This window comes from Muscardinus avellanarius (assembly GCF_963383645.1).
Source record: "Muscardinus avellanarius genome assembly, chromosome: 1".
In the NCBI taxonomy this organism is placed as follows: Eukaryota; Metazoa; Chordata; class Mammalia; order Rodentia; family Gliridae; genus Muscardinus; species Muscardinus avellanarius.
In genome coordinates this window covers 162,794,080-162,809,841 of record NC_137786.1, presented here as the reverse complement: position 1 = coordinate 162,809,841, position 15,762 = coordinate 162,794,080, and the positions used below count along the sequence as shown (strand labels likewise).

General features: G+C 35.9%; 1 protein-coding gene across 2 annotated transcripts in view; it reads right to left on the bottom strand.

Annotated features, from left to right (window-relative positions):
- Positions 1-15,762, bottom strand: part of NOX4 (NADPH oxidase 4) — a gene marked incomplete at both ends in the record, with an annotated part of 142,219 nt that overhangs the window by 30,276 nt on the left and 96,181 nt on the right. For both annotated transcript variants that reach the window (XM_080689888.1, XM_080689889.1), the window contains one exon: positions 699-780. In XM_080689888.1, the coding sequence (XP_080546014.1) occupies positions 699-780 (82 nt within the window). The remainder of the gene's footprint in view (positions 1-698; positions 781-15,762) is intronic.

Genomic DNA, 15,762 nt, shown 5'->3' with positions numbered 1-15,762 from the left:
CTGTATGCATTCTTTAGTGTGTTGCATACGAGCCAGTGAAAAGGGTCAGAACTTCAGAGGGCGCTTCAAGGTCCCAGAGGAAGGATCAAGATCTCAGCACCCACTAGCTATTAGGGGAAAGGGTGGTAATAAGCAGGCCTGGCACCTCCTTGTCTTCCAGAGAGATGAAGGAAGGCACATTCCTTCAGCAAATAAGTATAGTTGTAGTTTCTAAGAGAAGAAAAGGTCTGTGTCATGTGAGAAGGGTCAGAAGATTTCATATCTTCAAGTAATCAAGGTGACAAATAGAATATAATAAAATTGTAAAACTCATATAAAGCATGTACTTATTTTGACGACCAATTTTTACAATATACATGAATCCTCTCAATTAAAGGACAGAAAATAGGAAAGAAGATGGGGATCAGTCCCAAAACATCTGTCCTCATTGATACAGCATCTAGTTAAAAAAAATTCCTGGCCAGGCACAACTGCAGAAAGATCACTGCTGGTGCTGGGTGAAAGACCTCAGAAGTAGGTCTTTCTTCTCTGAACAATCTATGAAGAATCCACGACATCATATTGCTGATGTTTTTGTTGGTTAGATTAGGTTACTTGGGATTTTTAGAAATCCTAATAACTTTATGTTTTGTCTTCTCCTCCCCATATCTCTTCCAGCACTTTGCCCCTTCAATACCCAGCAAACGCTTTTTGCTTACTTGGGATAATTTCTAGACTGAATGAAGGGCAGAATCTCAGAGTCTTGGCTAGATGGAGGTAGAAGTAAATCACGGAACCTTTCTGTCAAAAGAAAAATAAATATTAAGCTGTGAAAAATAAAACCCATGAAAATAACTCCAACGTGCAATTAGTTTCTATTGTTTTATTTTGTTAAGCCATTTAACTGCTGTCTTTTATTAGAAATTTATTCATCATTTTATATACTACTAAAATATGTTCATTTCTTTGTAATCTCTACATATGTTTTGTGATTAAAATAGAGCAATTCCCTGCAGATATAAAAGAGCAAGTATTCATTAGTACAGACTAATAAAATTTTATAATTGAAAGGTTAGAGAAAACATATACAACCAATAAACATAACAAGTAATGCAAATCTCATTATTAACCTTGGAAATGCAAATTAAAATCACACACCATTAGATAGCTTTCACATTTCACAGCATCCAATTGTAAGAAATTAATCCCATAAGACCAAGTGTTACAGTGTACATAAGATATACTAGTATACATTGCTGATAGGAGCACAAATTGGCATAATAGTTTTAGAAACAACTTAGCATTATCATTTAAATTTAATTTTTGCACACATTATGACCCAATATTTCTGTCTCTAGGCAAAAACCTTATAGTTACTTTCACCTGTGTGTCAGGTAGCAAGGAAGAGAACTTTTATAGCAGCACAGTTCAAGACAACATAAATGGAAAAGATTAAATTGCCCATTGACATGAGAACGGACAATGGTGTGATTTCCATACAGTGGAATATTAACTTCAATTACAAAAAGATAGTAAATAATATAATGTTGAGTGGAAAAACTACTTTAACTGAATTAAAAATGACTAAGGACTATAATATTTAGGTATGTTATTTATGAAACAAAGCAAACCAATCAAAACAGAAATGATACAATTCATGTTAGTGGTTACCTTTTGGGAGCAGTAGAGAGGAAATTAAATAGGAGAGGAAGAGAATAAGGTTAGGTCTAAGTAACTTAATATTCCATAGACATTAATTTTACATGAAGGGATTAATGATGGCCTAGAGAGGTCAAATGGTAGCAGTAGGCCACGAACCAAAATTCAGATAAAGAAAATTAAGCGTATATGAACGATCCAGGTATAAATGAAGTGCTAATGAAGGATAAAGGTATAAAGTACAGAAGGGAGGGGAGAAAAAGGACAAAGAAGGGCATGGAGGGAGAAAGACTCCTTAGTGCTGCCTTGGAGATTCATCACATAGCCGTCTACCCTGGAGAGATGAGCCTATCCACTCTGAGCATGATCCTGCATTTTTTTGTCACCATCAGAATCATCCCTGTGGGAAAGCTCCCTTGGCCCCTTTATTATCCTCCCTCCCTTCTTTCCTTTCTTCCTTCCTTTAGAATCAGTGCCCTGACTATACGTATAGTATACTCTGATCTTGATGTTTTTATTGTTGTAGGCATTTGTCTACCCACTGCTCTCTCTTCTAGCAGACTGATATTGTGCCACCAGATTGCAGAACAGTATCTCATAGATGAATATTTGTTTAGAGAATACTTCCACCCTCCATTTTTACTGGACAGAGAACATTGTCTTAGAAGAGACCACCTGGTCATACATCAATCAGGAAAAACAAGGGGACCTGTACTTCAGCCATGACAGGGTCACATAGTCAAACTGAGATGGAGCGAAAGTAAAACTCCCAATCTGCAGTAAACCCACCATTTCCACACAAAAATGAAAATTTACATGTGATGGCAATTGCTCTTTCTGTTACTTAATGGTTAAATAACAAACTATTAGTGAGCACAGTGGTCACAAAGTGTTACTGAGAAGCACTGTGTCTATCCTACCTTCATGTTCATTGAATATTTTGAATCACAGATATGTAATTAGATGTTACTCTGATTTTTGCTTTGCCACTACTACAGTTCTTACAGTAGACTTGGAGAATTGGAGAAGAACTAGTAGGATTAAAAAAATATAGGTGGGCCGGGAGTGGTGGTGCAGGCTTGTAATCGCTGGCTTGGGAGGCAGAGACAGGAGGATAGTGCAGGTTCGAAGCCAGCAGTGCTGGCTTGAGACCCTGTTTCCAAATCAAAAATATAAAAATAGATCTGGGAGTGTAACCCGGAGGTGGAAGGGCTTCCAGGAACCCCAGTACCAACCAAAAAAACAAACAAACAAACAAAAAAAACCAGAGGTGGCTTTACTCTGAAATCAAGAGACTCAAAACAGCATCATGTACTTTTATTTCTTATTTATATTTTCTATTTAATTTGAGCTTGTATTTTTTAAATTAAAGTATATTTTTACTGATATACTGTTAACTTTCATCTATAGAATGAATATTTATTTGGCAAAAAAAACTAGTAAATTCTGCTTATAACTGACCCTAAAGTCTTCAACCTACTTCCCAATTTATGAGTTACTCATTAAGTAACTGAGGTACTTAGTGATTTACAGTGTTTACCCTTTTCCATTTAACCTCTTTCTAAAATAACTTTTGAAAAAATAAGGCCAAAACTCAACAATAAACAAGAACTTTTCATATCAAATAAAGACCTATACAGTCAAATAGTCATATTGGATATGATATCCCTGGCAGCTTAAAGTATAAGTAAGATTTATTGAATGATTTCCAAACTTGTTTAAAAATAAGCAAAATATTAGAATCATCAAAGCATAAAATAGTACTATAATACATAATTACCCCAGAAATAAGTTTCTGTTTATATACTTTCCAAAGATGTTTTATTGTAAGCCTGGTGGATAAAAAAACCTCTGGATATATTATATTAATAGGATTAAAACATGTACACACATAGCAAAAACAAGATAAAAAAGATTTGTTTAAAAGCTAGCCAAACTATGGGTAAATATGTAAAATATTGCTATATTTAAAATACTTTAATCTGAATATAATAAAAACAAAGAGTAGTAGGAAAACATAAACTGACACCCTTGAATTGCTATCATGACTGTCAAAAAAGTTCACATATACATAAATAGAAAAGATACACAGAACCTAGAAGTTGTCCTTTTCAAAATTTTTATTTTTATCATTATATTTGTAAATTCCTAATTGTGGATAGTTTTATCTCATGGAGGTATATTGCTTTTTTCTTTAAGAGAAAAAAAATAAATGATAAAAATCATCTTAAAATAAATCTAAGAAAAAATTTTGAAGTGTATAGTTCATAAATTAGTTCTTCTTTGGTTGCTCAGATTTCTGCCTAGCATTTATTTCATTAATATTCCATTGTTTATCTGATATTAGAGAAAAAAAGAATTTGATTTTCTCTTTGCTAAGGAACAAAACTCATAAAATGCTATTTCTTTGTTCCAGCAAAATGTCAAACCAGATGATCTGCTTTCTCAGTAGGCCCAAATTATTTCTTAAGAAAACGACACAGTTATCTGAGACCAGAGCTCAGTCCTTTCATAGAGCTTCTTAGAACAATTTCATTAAATCCTCTGAAAAGAACCAGAGGATTTTCTGCTAAGTGATATTGTGATGAGCTGACTAATAGTTTGATAATGTCTGAGCATGGTTTTCTACCGGGAGGTTGATACGTCTTAATTAATATGAACTTCTGTAGACTTCCATCCACTCTTTCACTCCTTCAATCAACAAAGTGATCTGTGGCTACCAGACGTGGATGACAAACCACACATAATTACCTTAATTTTTGTTACCTGGATAATCAGTTGTGAGACGATATAATTACCTCTTAAAAACAAAGATGAGAAACATGAAATAATCGTTCTAACTAAAATGCTTTGTTTTGGTTTTCATCCCCCCCTTGTTGAAGATGGGCAATCTCTATCATTAATATGAAGAATACGGCACATGTAACAAGAATTTACATAATAGCAACAAAATGTATGTAAATATATTCTATGTATATGTATGTAAATGTATGTAAATAAAATCTTGTCACCACAACAAAACTTTTAAAAATGGAAGAAAAAAAAAAAGGAGACAGAATTAAAGGGAGGAAAGTGACATTAATTAGTACTATTCTTTTATGATGTAAAAGTCTTACGCATCTAAAGACACTTAATTGGTTTCATCAGTAACAGACAAAGTGGAGCTGTTTGCTAAAAGGATGCTGTCAGACAAGTTTTACCAATTGCAAGACATTGTTTTCCTGCAGTGATTATCTTTCCCTACCTGCCTCACCACGTCTCTAATATGAACATAAATATTTCACCAACTTGGAGTATTAAACTATCATAAGCAAGAAAGGAAAATCTAACATCTATAAAGAGTGACATTATTGCCCTAAAACAACTTGAAAAAAAAAAAGGTTCTTTACAGTTTTCTTAACAGGTAAAATTTTCTCTTCTTACTCTTCACTAAATTTGCCAGTTTTCACTTTTTTTCAAAAACATTGACAAGAAGTTCTTAAAGGGGCCCATTAACAGGTTCATTAACCTTAAACTTAATGTTAAAAATAGCTAGTGTAATGTAATGGCAATATTTGAAGTTACATTGCCACAAAATACACTAGTTTCACACTCTAAAACTAAATCATGATTGCATTGCATCATTTACAACATTTTACATTTATTTTGAAATAAAAGCGGAGTATTGTCATAATACAGGACGTATATTTTAAGTGAATATACATCATAAATGCGACAAATCTTTACTCACAGGTCGCAGTACTTATAAGCAACCTAGATTGTAATAAAAATACACTTTATAGAGAGATATTAAATATTATTATACATGCATGGTGACCCCCTGAGGTGATGGATATGTCACTTAGCATTATTGTGGTCACAATTGCACAATTCCTATGTCTATCAAACATTCTGTTGTACACTGTAAATATACACAGTCTTTTGTTTTGTTTTGTGGTACTGGGGATTGAACTCAGGGGCATTCTACTTCTGGACGACACCACCAGCCCTTTGTATTTTTTATTTTATTTATTTATCTTTTTTTTTTGAGGTACTGCGGATGTGAATATACATCCAGGGGCATTCTGAGCTACACCCTCGGTCCTATTTTTTAGTCTTTTATATATTTTGAAACAGGGTCCCATTGAGTTGCGAAGGGCCTCACTAAGTAGCTGAGGCTGTCCATAAACAGCGATCCTCTGGTCTCCGCCTCCCAAATGCTGGGATTGCAATAGTGTGACACCACACCCAGTCTTTATTTTTTATTTTGAAACAGGGTGTCACTAAATTGCAAAGTGCCTCAAGAAGTTTCTGAGGCTGACCGAGAACCTGCCTTCCTTCTGTCTCAGCCTCCCAAGTACTGAGATTACAGGTGTGTGCCACCATACCTGGTTTATATACTTTAAATACAGTAGTTTTTGTTTGTTCATTATACCTGAAGAAGAAAAAATTGTTTTATAAACCAAACATCTCCTAACTTGTCAAAGAGCCTGACCTTGATTTATCCCAGTCTCTATTCTTAGCTGTTTATTTCAAATGAAACCAAGTCAGATGAGTGCCAGGATCCTTCAACCTTAAGGTGCTGAAAGAACATTCTTTTCAAGAAAGGAGGGAATCTGGCCAAAGTCTGAGAAAGAGGGAAGCCATGAGTCTTGGTTTGCCTGAGACAGTTATTTATCTGAATTTTATTTTTAAATAAACAATAAGAAGAAAATAAGTTAGGGGTAGCATAGCTGATACAGAGACATACTCCCAAAGTCCCCTTCAGTGAAGTACATGTGGCTCATCTGTGGAGAATGCACCCAGCAGACAGCCTCCAGCCTGAATCTGCCTCAAGTGCAAAGGTAATGACTTTCACAGCTCATATCCATTAACTGAACGAGGCAGAATCAGTCCAGCCCTACACAGACAACTCTGATGAGTACTATTTCCTCTAGAAATCTACCAGTTTAGCTGAGCTTGCTTAAGCTTGTATGATGTTCCAAATGTTTCCCCCACTCACCCACTAGCTCTTCATCCTCCTTTCTTTCATTGGTTTTAGTCTCTAATGAGCACTTCTCATTCTTATATTCATCAGCATTGGCTTCTATTTAGGAAGAACAACCTGCATAAGATGGGATGGACAGACCTACACTTTGTACTGAGAGTGTCTGCCACATTCCTAGGTACTGCTGGGAAAAGCACAAATGCATGTGCTTCAAGAGATCAAAGGCCGGGCGTGGTGGTGCACACTTGTAATCTATGTGCTTGGCAGGCGGAGACAGGAGGATCGTGCAGGTTCGAAGCCAGCCGCGCTGGCTTAAGAGACCCTATTTCCAAATAAAAATATAAAAATAGGTCTGAGAGTGTAACCCAGACGTAGAAGGGTTTCTAGGAACCCCAGTACTACCAAAAAATAAAAAAAGAGAGATAAAAGGAGAATTTTCAATCATTTCCCTTTTTCCAGATGTTTCATAAATAGCAATCTACAACAAATGCAGGTGCTGATCATTAAAGCCCTCCAGGGACAAGCAACACCATCTGATATTATCTGATGGTAGACAAAATAAGCCAGAGTGCCAGCAGGCCACCTGGTATACAGTTGGCTGTGTTATGACCAGTGTTGTAGCCCAAGAGATGCTCAAAGCCTCAAAGCTCCAAGTGATGGGATTAGTAGGAACTGCAGAAAATAATTAGGTGGATGCATAAGATATGTAGAAAATAGAGGTAAAATAGCCTAACCTAAAGCATACAGAGTCTCGTAAACCCTCTTGTGGCCATATGCACAATGTCTAATTAAAGATTAGCCATCTATACAAAATAATAAGACAATTAGAATTTTATAGTATTGCTCAAAAATCACAACTGCTGCATTGGAAAGTGAGTAGGACTGAGGAAGGAGTACATTCTAAGTGTCCACAAACATCATTAACTTGCCCTGCAGTCCTTCTCCCACTGACTGTCTATCTCAACATTTTTAACTAGAAGGCAGTTCTGCTCACTCGAAAGGCTTCTGTCTTAGCTTGTATTCTTAGGTTATAAAAGACAGGCGCTAGATTCATTTCTCTCTTTTTTTCCCGTTTATATTCTTTTCCCTCCGTACCCCTAATTATCTGTTCTTTCTAAAAACAAAAATCCTTTGTGAAAAAAATTCCTCTTGCTCACTTCTCTAGTCACTTTTCCACCTGTCTGCGTGAGTATGTATCACCAAAGTCCAACCACACAAAAGAGAATTCTTCATTTTGGAAGCTCATTTGGGCAGAAGAACTTAGCTGTGCAGTGGTTGCTGAGGTCGGTATGGCAAGAATGAGGACTAACTCTAGAATTAAAGAAGAAACAATGGTACGGACAAGGAGGAAAATCTAAGAAAAGTCATGAAGTGAATGCCAACAACAAATTAAGAAGAAAATACATAAAATAAAAGAGGGAGCAAAATGAGTGAGTAAGAAGGTTCTGACAATGGCCAAGTATGCTTTTTGCAACCACACTGTCTGGAGCTGGGGAAATAACCATAAGGTAGATTCAGAGGCCCCTCGAGCCCACAGAGACAGTTGAGCCCAAACTCCATTCCCATAAGCCTCTATTCTTTTTAAAATTAGCGATGCATTGTAATCATACATTGTGCTGGAATTCAGGCTAATAGAGGCACACATGCACACAGTACTCACTGAGCCCTCCCCTAATTCCCCCTCCCCCTCCCTTCCCATCTCCCCATGCAGGACACTGTGCTTGACACTGATAAATCTGTGTATGTACATCATGCCCATTGAAATGTTTCCCACTTCAAGTCTTCCTCCCTCCTTCTCCTCCCTCAGCTAGATCCCCTTCCTCACTCCACTGATGTTTTTCCTCCTTTGTCTGGCATCCTTCCTGTGTCCCAGTTTCTCCCTAGCATCCACATATGAGGATAAACATCCAACCCTTCACTTTTTATGACTGACTAATCTCACTTGGCATAACATTCTCCAGTTCCATCCATTTCCCTGCAAATGACATAATTTTGTTCTTCTTTTATGGCTGAGTAGAATTCCACTGTACGTCTATCCTATAATTTGTAATCCAATTAAATGGCAATCATTAAAAATACAAACAATGATAAATGCCGATGGTGATGTGGAGAAGTAGGAACTCTGACATGTTGGTGGTGGGGAATGCGAATGAATGCAAGCACTATGTGGAGAGTCCTCAGAAAGATGGGAAAGAGCCTATCATATGAACCAACTATACCAACTCCTGGGTGTCTACCCAAAAGAAGTGAAATCAGACTGCCATAGTAATGCATATATATCTGTGTTTATAGCACCACCATTCATAAACCCCTCTTTTTGCTGGCCAACTACAGTAATATTCTGTTTTCTAAGAAATAACATAACCTCAGAGACAATGCTCGGTTGCCCCAAATGAGGTATTTTCTTTTCTTTAAAGCACATTTGACCTGCTCAAGTGCTGTAAGTTATTTTGCAAAAGGTTAAGAGGAAATTCTACAGTTCAATTCTAGGAATGCAAAAGGGATTCAGAATCTATCAAGTTTTGAAATTGGATGTGGTACTGCACTATGGGATGCTCTCCCTAATATGGGGAAACTAGGGAGAAAATGGTTGATAGAAGGCACTCTAGACAAAGAAGCAGAAATCATAGATGAGCAAATAAGGTGCCTGAGGGGGATTGAAGAGGGGAAGAGAGAAATTCCCTAACGTACATGATGTACATTCACAAACATATAAAGTCAATCACTACGGCCACCAACCATGAGAAGGAGGGAGGGGGAGGGAATGAGGAGGGGATTGGGGAAGAGCTACATGAGTGATGTGTGCATGTATGCCTCTACCATCTTGTACTCCATTAAGTTGCAAGACTACAATGCATCAATAAGAAAAAGAGGATTTAGGGAATGCCTCTGTTGACCAGTTTCAGAGTTTTATTTCATTAAAGCAAATCAAGTAAGACCTTACAAGGTTGTTCATTTGTCTGAGTTTTTCTTAGTACTTTTATTGGCATATTATAACTATATAGAGTGAAGTTCTAAGTGATGCATTCATGAACACAGCATATGGGGTCTTAAGGACAGCATGTTCAGTTACTCCCCACCACATATAGATACTGGTGAATCCAGTCTGATGACTTCTCCAGTTATGTGACCCATAATTGATCAGTTAAGTGCAGTTTAGTGCAGCTTCTTGGACTCTGCCTCTCAGAAACCGCCATATCATCCCTATTGATTTCAAGGAACCCACTTCAATGAAGGCCTCTCTCACTCTTACTCTCCTACTGAAAACACTCAGCATCTTTTAAGAATTCTGAAATGCCTACCACCAACGTACTTCTCAAAGCTTTTATTAAAGGAGCTCATAAGAATTTGCGTAGCGTTTCGATAAGCAGTCACTCATAATAAATATTTTCCAGCATTCCAGTCTCTTTAAGGTGTTGGTTTCCTTCATCTATCTTATATATAAGAAGTCTAAAGCGTGTAGCAAAATACCAGTCAAGAATAAATATAACAAAAATTAGAGGTTAATGACAAAACAGACACTATACTTTTAATTTTATCAATATCTGTTTGAATTTTATATTTTTGTTTTATTTTGAATGTGTACATGTATGTCATTGTCAACATGATGTACATTATGATGTGAGATTTATAATACATCAATAAAAGCACAAAAAGAGAAATTTTAATTTTTAGCACTCATTCCTTTTTTTTTTGTGGTACTGGGGTTCCTGGAAGCCCTTCTACCTCCGGGCTACACTCCCAGACCTATTTTATACCTTTTATTTGGAAACAGGATCTCCTAAGCCAGTACGGCTGGCTTCAAACCTGCGCGATCCTCCTGTCTCTGCCTCCCAAGTGTGGGGATTACAAGCGTGTGCCACCACGCCCGGCATAGTACTCATTACTTTTTGTATTAACCCTTTTTAGGTAGATGTAGCACATAGTTGTGCCACTTTTACATTTAAACAAGTCTTCATGGGTCTTGTTCAAAATTTAATGTGTACCATGTGTAGTTGTCATTCATATTCCCCACTATAATTTTTAGAGCACTGTCTATTCTTTCACCTCCTGAAGAAGACCACACCAAGACAGACAGACAGACAGACACACACACACACACACACACACACACACACACACTCACACACATGGGTATATGCACTTATGTAGTGCTTGAAAAAGATGGTACACATTAATTTTTGAACAAGACTTTGGAAGCATTAAATATATGTGTGTGTGTGTGTGTGTGTGTGTGTGTGTGTGTGTGTGTGTAAACTGTGCACATTTAAAAGATATTTTTTCACAAACACTTATTCATCATGCTTTAAAAGCCAGATAATCAGTGAGTTAGAGGTCTAGTCAAGGAGACACATGTTACCAAAACATATATACACTACAGATAATAAGTGCTAAGTGTATCCTCTGAGAGTTCAGAAGAGAAAAATGGCCAACTTTGCAGACATGTCAGTAATACAAAGCAAAGTAAACTGGGAGATTTTATTTATTTATTTATTTATTTGTTTATTTATTCTGGAGATGGAACTCAGGGGCATTCAACCTCTGAGCTACACCCCCTGCCCTATTTTTTAATCTTTATTTTGAAACCAGGTCTCATTGAGTTGCAGAGGGCCTCACTAAGTAGCTGAGGCTGTCCGTGAACCGTCATCCTCTGGTCTCAGCCTCCTGAATGCTGGGATTACAAGCGTGTGCCACCACGCCCAGCCCATAAACTGGGAGGTTTTATAGACAAGGAAACAAACCAACAGAAGTCCTGATTGTTGGTGCTAGATGTGTGTGTGCGTTTTTGTTTTTTTTTTTTTCAGTACTGGGGATGGAGTCCAGGGGCATTCTACCTCAAGCTACATTCCCAGCCCTATTTTTTATTCTTCATTTTGAAACAGGTTCTCACTGAGTTGCAAAGTGCCTCACTAAATAGTAGCTGAGGCTGTTCGCGAACTGCGATCCTCCTGTCTCAGCCTTCCAAATGCTGGGATTACGAGTGTGTGCCACCACGCACGACTAATGAGTATGTTTCCGCTTTCTCTCCTAAATCATTTCAGATCAATAATCTCTAATAGAAGAGAATTTAGAATTGAGAATCAGACTGATATTTGGAGTAGTAAGAAACTTTATCAATTAAATTATATTTGATTAATTTGCTCACTCACTTATCAAACTTATATTGAGTTACCATTACTTGTCACACACTATGAATAAAACAAATTTTTATCAAGATAGCTCTGCTTTTCAAAAAGAAATGCCTGAACAAAAAAAGAATTGCAATGCCATCATATCTACTTAAAAAAGAATTGAAAATGTAATTACAAAATTACTTAAAGTAGGAAAGAAGAGCACTACTGCTAAAGATTCAAAGATTAATGATTTGTCAAAATTTGATGTTTATTTTTCTTAGCAAAATAATATGCACATTAATCTTAGAAAAACAAATTATTTCAAACAATGAGAATTAAAGGGCAGACAGAATACATCCATACCAACTAGAAATACACAAAGCATAAATTTCCCTTTTCTGAAGTTTGTTTAAATTGAATGAATGTCCTTTATTACCATGGTAACTGAGTATTGAATAACAATAGTTGCTGTTTAAAATATTGCTTTCAAAGCAACATCAAAGGCATTTGAATTAATATTATGTGAGATAAATTAAGGAATATAGTTGCAAAGCAGAATACTTTTTATTAAAGATATGCTAAAAATTCTGTGGCAGAATTTCAACAGAAATGTTTAGTCTATAATTTTGAAAGAAGAAAATCAGCTTCTTTTGGTTTAAAACTTCTATTTCAACAAATATTAAGGTCAATATAAAGGTACTGTAATAAATGAAAATCATACTGTCTTATTTAGGGGAAAAATATGCCCATGAATGCAATTTTCAGAAGAATGGAAAGCATAGTCTATGTAAAATCCAGAGTTAGCAAATGAGTAAGAACACTAAGAGGAGGCAGAAAGGTAAGTAACAAAAGCCTTGTACTAGTCATATATCCTTTCAGATATTCCTGTGATTTTCCTATTTCCCAGTGTGTCTATTAGCATTTCCATTCTATGTAGAATTAAATTATCAATATTCGAGAATTTACTTCTCTTTAAGGTTTATGGTTCTGCAACATTAATGAGCCGATCAATGAGGAAACAAAAATACCTCAGTTGTACATGTAGCAGGTGTAGAAACTAACACCCCGACAGGTCTCTGATAGCCCTAAGTTCCTATGGCTAGCAAGAGGCAAAGAGGCAAGCAATCAACAAAATAAAAAAATAAAACTCACAGTCCAGTGTTTTTTCACTACCTTATTCCCTGGAAAGAAAATACTCCCTTTTTTCTCCTTCCTCCCTTTATTATATACTTGTCTAAGGATTACATAATAAAGGAAAAGCTCAGCACAGTCATATGTGGTCTGCAGGCCTCCACACCTAACTCTTTTAAACATTGTAAATTCTGAAGGTAGACAATGCAGTATTACACAAAGGAAAATTATTTAATGGATCCTTTTATTTTCAAGGGAAGCAGAATGATAAAAGTCTCTTTCTCTGACACTCATTATTCTGGCTTCCTACTTGTTAAACATACTATTTTAAAAATCAAAAGCAACTTTTGAAAGAACTATAAACAGACTTTTTGGCCTCTAACTACATCAATGAATCAATGTCTACAACTGTCTTTCTTATGAAATATAAATTCTCTTTTATTGGAGGCTAAGCTATAAGAAAAATTGACAAAGACTAAAAAAAAAAAAACAAAAAAAACAGAAGTTCAAGGGAAGTGAAAGCAAATAACAGAGGCATTTTTGGGTAAACACATTATTGCTGCTAAGCTTTTCACAACACAATCCACCTTTTAAGGAAAATGCCATATTTTCACTTTTCACAGCAAATGCATTTCTTAAACAATGCTGGCATTCAACAAAAGAAACACCTCAAAGTGATCAAGGCTCAGCTTGATACTAATTTAGTTCCTGCTTTCTGCACAAATTCCAAGTACCCCCTATGTGCATATTCAAGAAGGAACAGGTAATTTTATCCAAGAACTAAGGAAAATGCAGGTTGTTTTATGTTTTTGTGAAGTTCTAACATAATATACTCTGTAAACAAAATTAATGTCATGCAATATATGATCTTCAGAAACCTATCAAGTCCAACCATGCTATTATTCTTTTCTCTTCTGAAATAGCAGGCATTCTGGCCAAAAAAACGAGGCCCCTGGATTATGCAAATCAGGAAAGAGCAACAAAATAAATAAAAACCCAGTTCTTTGGTTGGATTGTTTCATCAGACCGAACTTGATTGACTTTTAAATCCACACAAGATTTTGGTTTTAAAACCTGACTTTAGTTTTAGTGAACTTAATGTTTCAGGTGCATGTGGTCGATTCAGTAACCTTAAGAACCTCTTCTGCACCACTATCATCAATCAACTTACAAATTTGCTTTTAAAATTGCAATGTGTTTAGAGAACAAGAATGGTAGTCATTTAGCTCCTGTTCTAGAGGCTTCTTAAAAAAATGCATCAAGAGAATGAGTGCTTAAAAATGTTTCTCATGATAATAATGATAGCATGGTGTGGCCTTTTTACCTTCTTCAAAATTATGTGGTCCATTAACACAGAGGTAACTTGGCAAAGTGACAAAAACTTTCTTGGCCATTCAGGGCATCACCATCATAGCTTTCACATGGATTAGGAAATTATGTTACCAAAAAAAATACTTCACAATTCTTATTTTCTTTCATATTATATGAGAACATTAAGAAAAATACTAGATAGTAGGAAATACAAACTGCTTTTAGAAAGAGAATAATTAAAAAATATAGCAATCCATGTAAATGGATAATTTTAATAACTACTTATAAGTCCAAAAACTGCTTATTTTCAAGACTAAAAATACTTTTATTGGCTAAAAAAATTTGTATTTGCACCTTTGTTTATGGTAATAAATGGTTGGACTAGAATAAAACTAAATGAGTAACAAGTTCCTATCATTTATTAAGCAACAATTTTCTGTGGTATTATAAGTGACCTCGCATCAACTGAAAGAAATGGCAACTTAGATTTTATATTCATCAACTGAGAAAAATGAGAAACAATTTCTTCTCTCTCCTGAAAACAGATGGGCATTTAAATTATAAACATATATTATGTGTATCATTTCCCTGATACAAAATTTTTCTGGATTTCTGAGGCTATAAAATATCAAATTTAATCCCAGCACATTTATGGAATATTATGATAGTAAATGTGCTGTGATAAATTTTTGCAAATGTATTATTTTCAGTGATTTCCATATAAACTTTCAGGATGTAGAATCAATGTTTCATAATAGAAATCATAGATACTCTAGGATATGGTAGGTTAATCCTCTCCCTGACACAGACCCACCTAACTATATGCACAAGTAACTGCATCTGCGTTTCCTAGTCATCGCTCACAGCACATCATAAGCCAGATGAGTATAAATTTAATTACTTGCAGAGTTCTAGAGTAATTTAGGAACAGGAAGAATTGAGAAATAGGCCCATTTACTATAAACCTCTGTACACTAAATTTTTCTGCATACTGCTATTTATTTATTTATTTATTTATTTACAGTACTGGAGATGGAACCCAGGGGCATTGTACTCTGAGCTACACCTCCAGCCCTATTTTTTAGTGTTTTTAGTTTTGAAACAAGATCTCACTGAGTTATAAAGGGCCTCGCTAAGTAGCTGATTCACGATCCTCTGATCTCCACCTCTCAAATGCTGCGATTACAAGCGTGCACCACCAGGCCCAGCTGTATACTGCTCTTTAATTTACCCTGTAATCCACAGTAATCTGTACCATTGCTCAATCTCTCCTCCCTTTATCCATTCGGATGATTCTGACAAAGCTACCTGTGATGCCCCCCCATTGAAATTATTCTGTCTTATTTCATTGGACACCGTAGATCACTCCCTTCTCAGAACTCTGTTTCCCTGACGCTAGAAGAAATAATTGCCTTTGTATCTTTGCTTCTAACCTTGTCTTCCTCCTCTTCATTTTGTACACCAAAATGAAGTACACTTTTCAGTTCTAATTTGAAACTCTACAATGTTTCACCAACATCTTTAGGAGAAAAGATTCAACTTAATAGCATTTCCTTCACGTGTTCATGTCCTCTCCTCTGGCTCCTACCCTAGCCTGGCCTC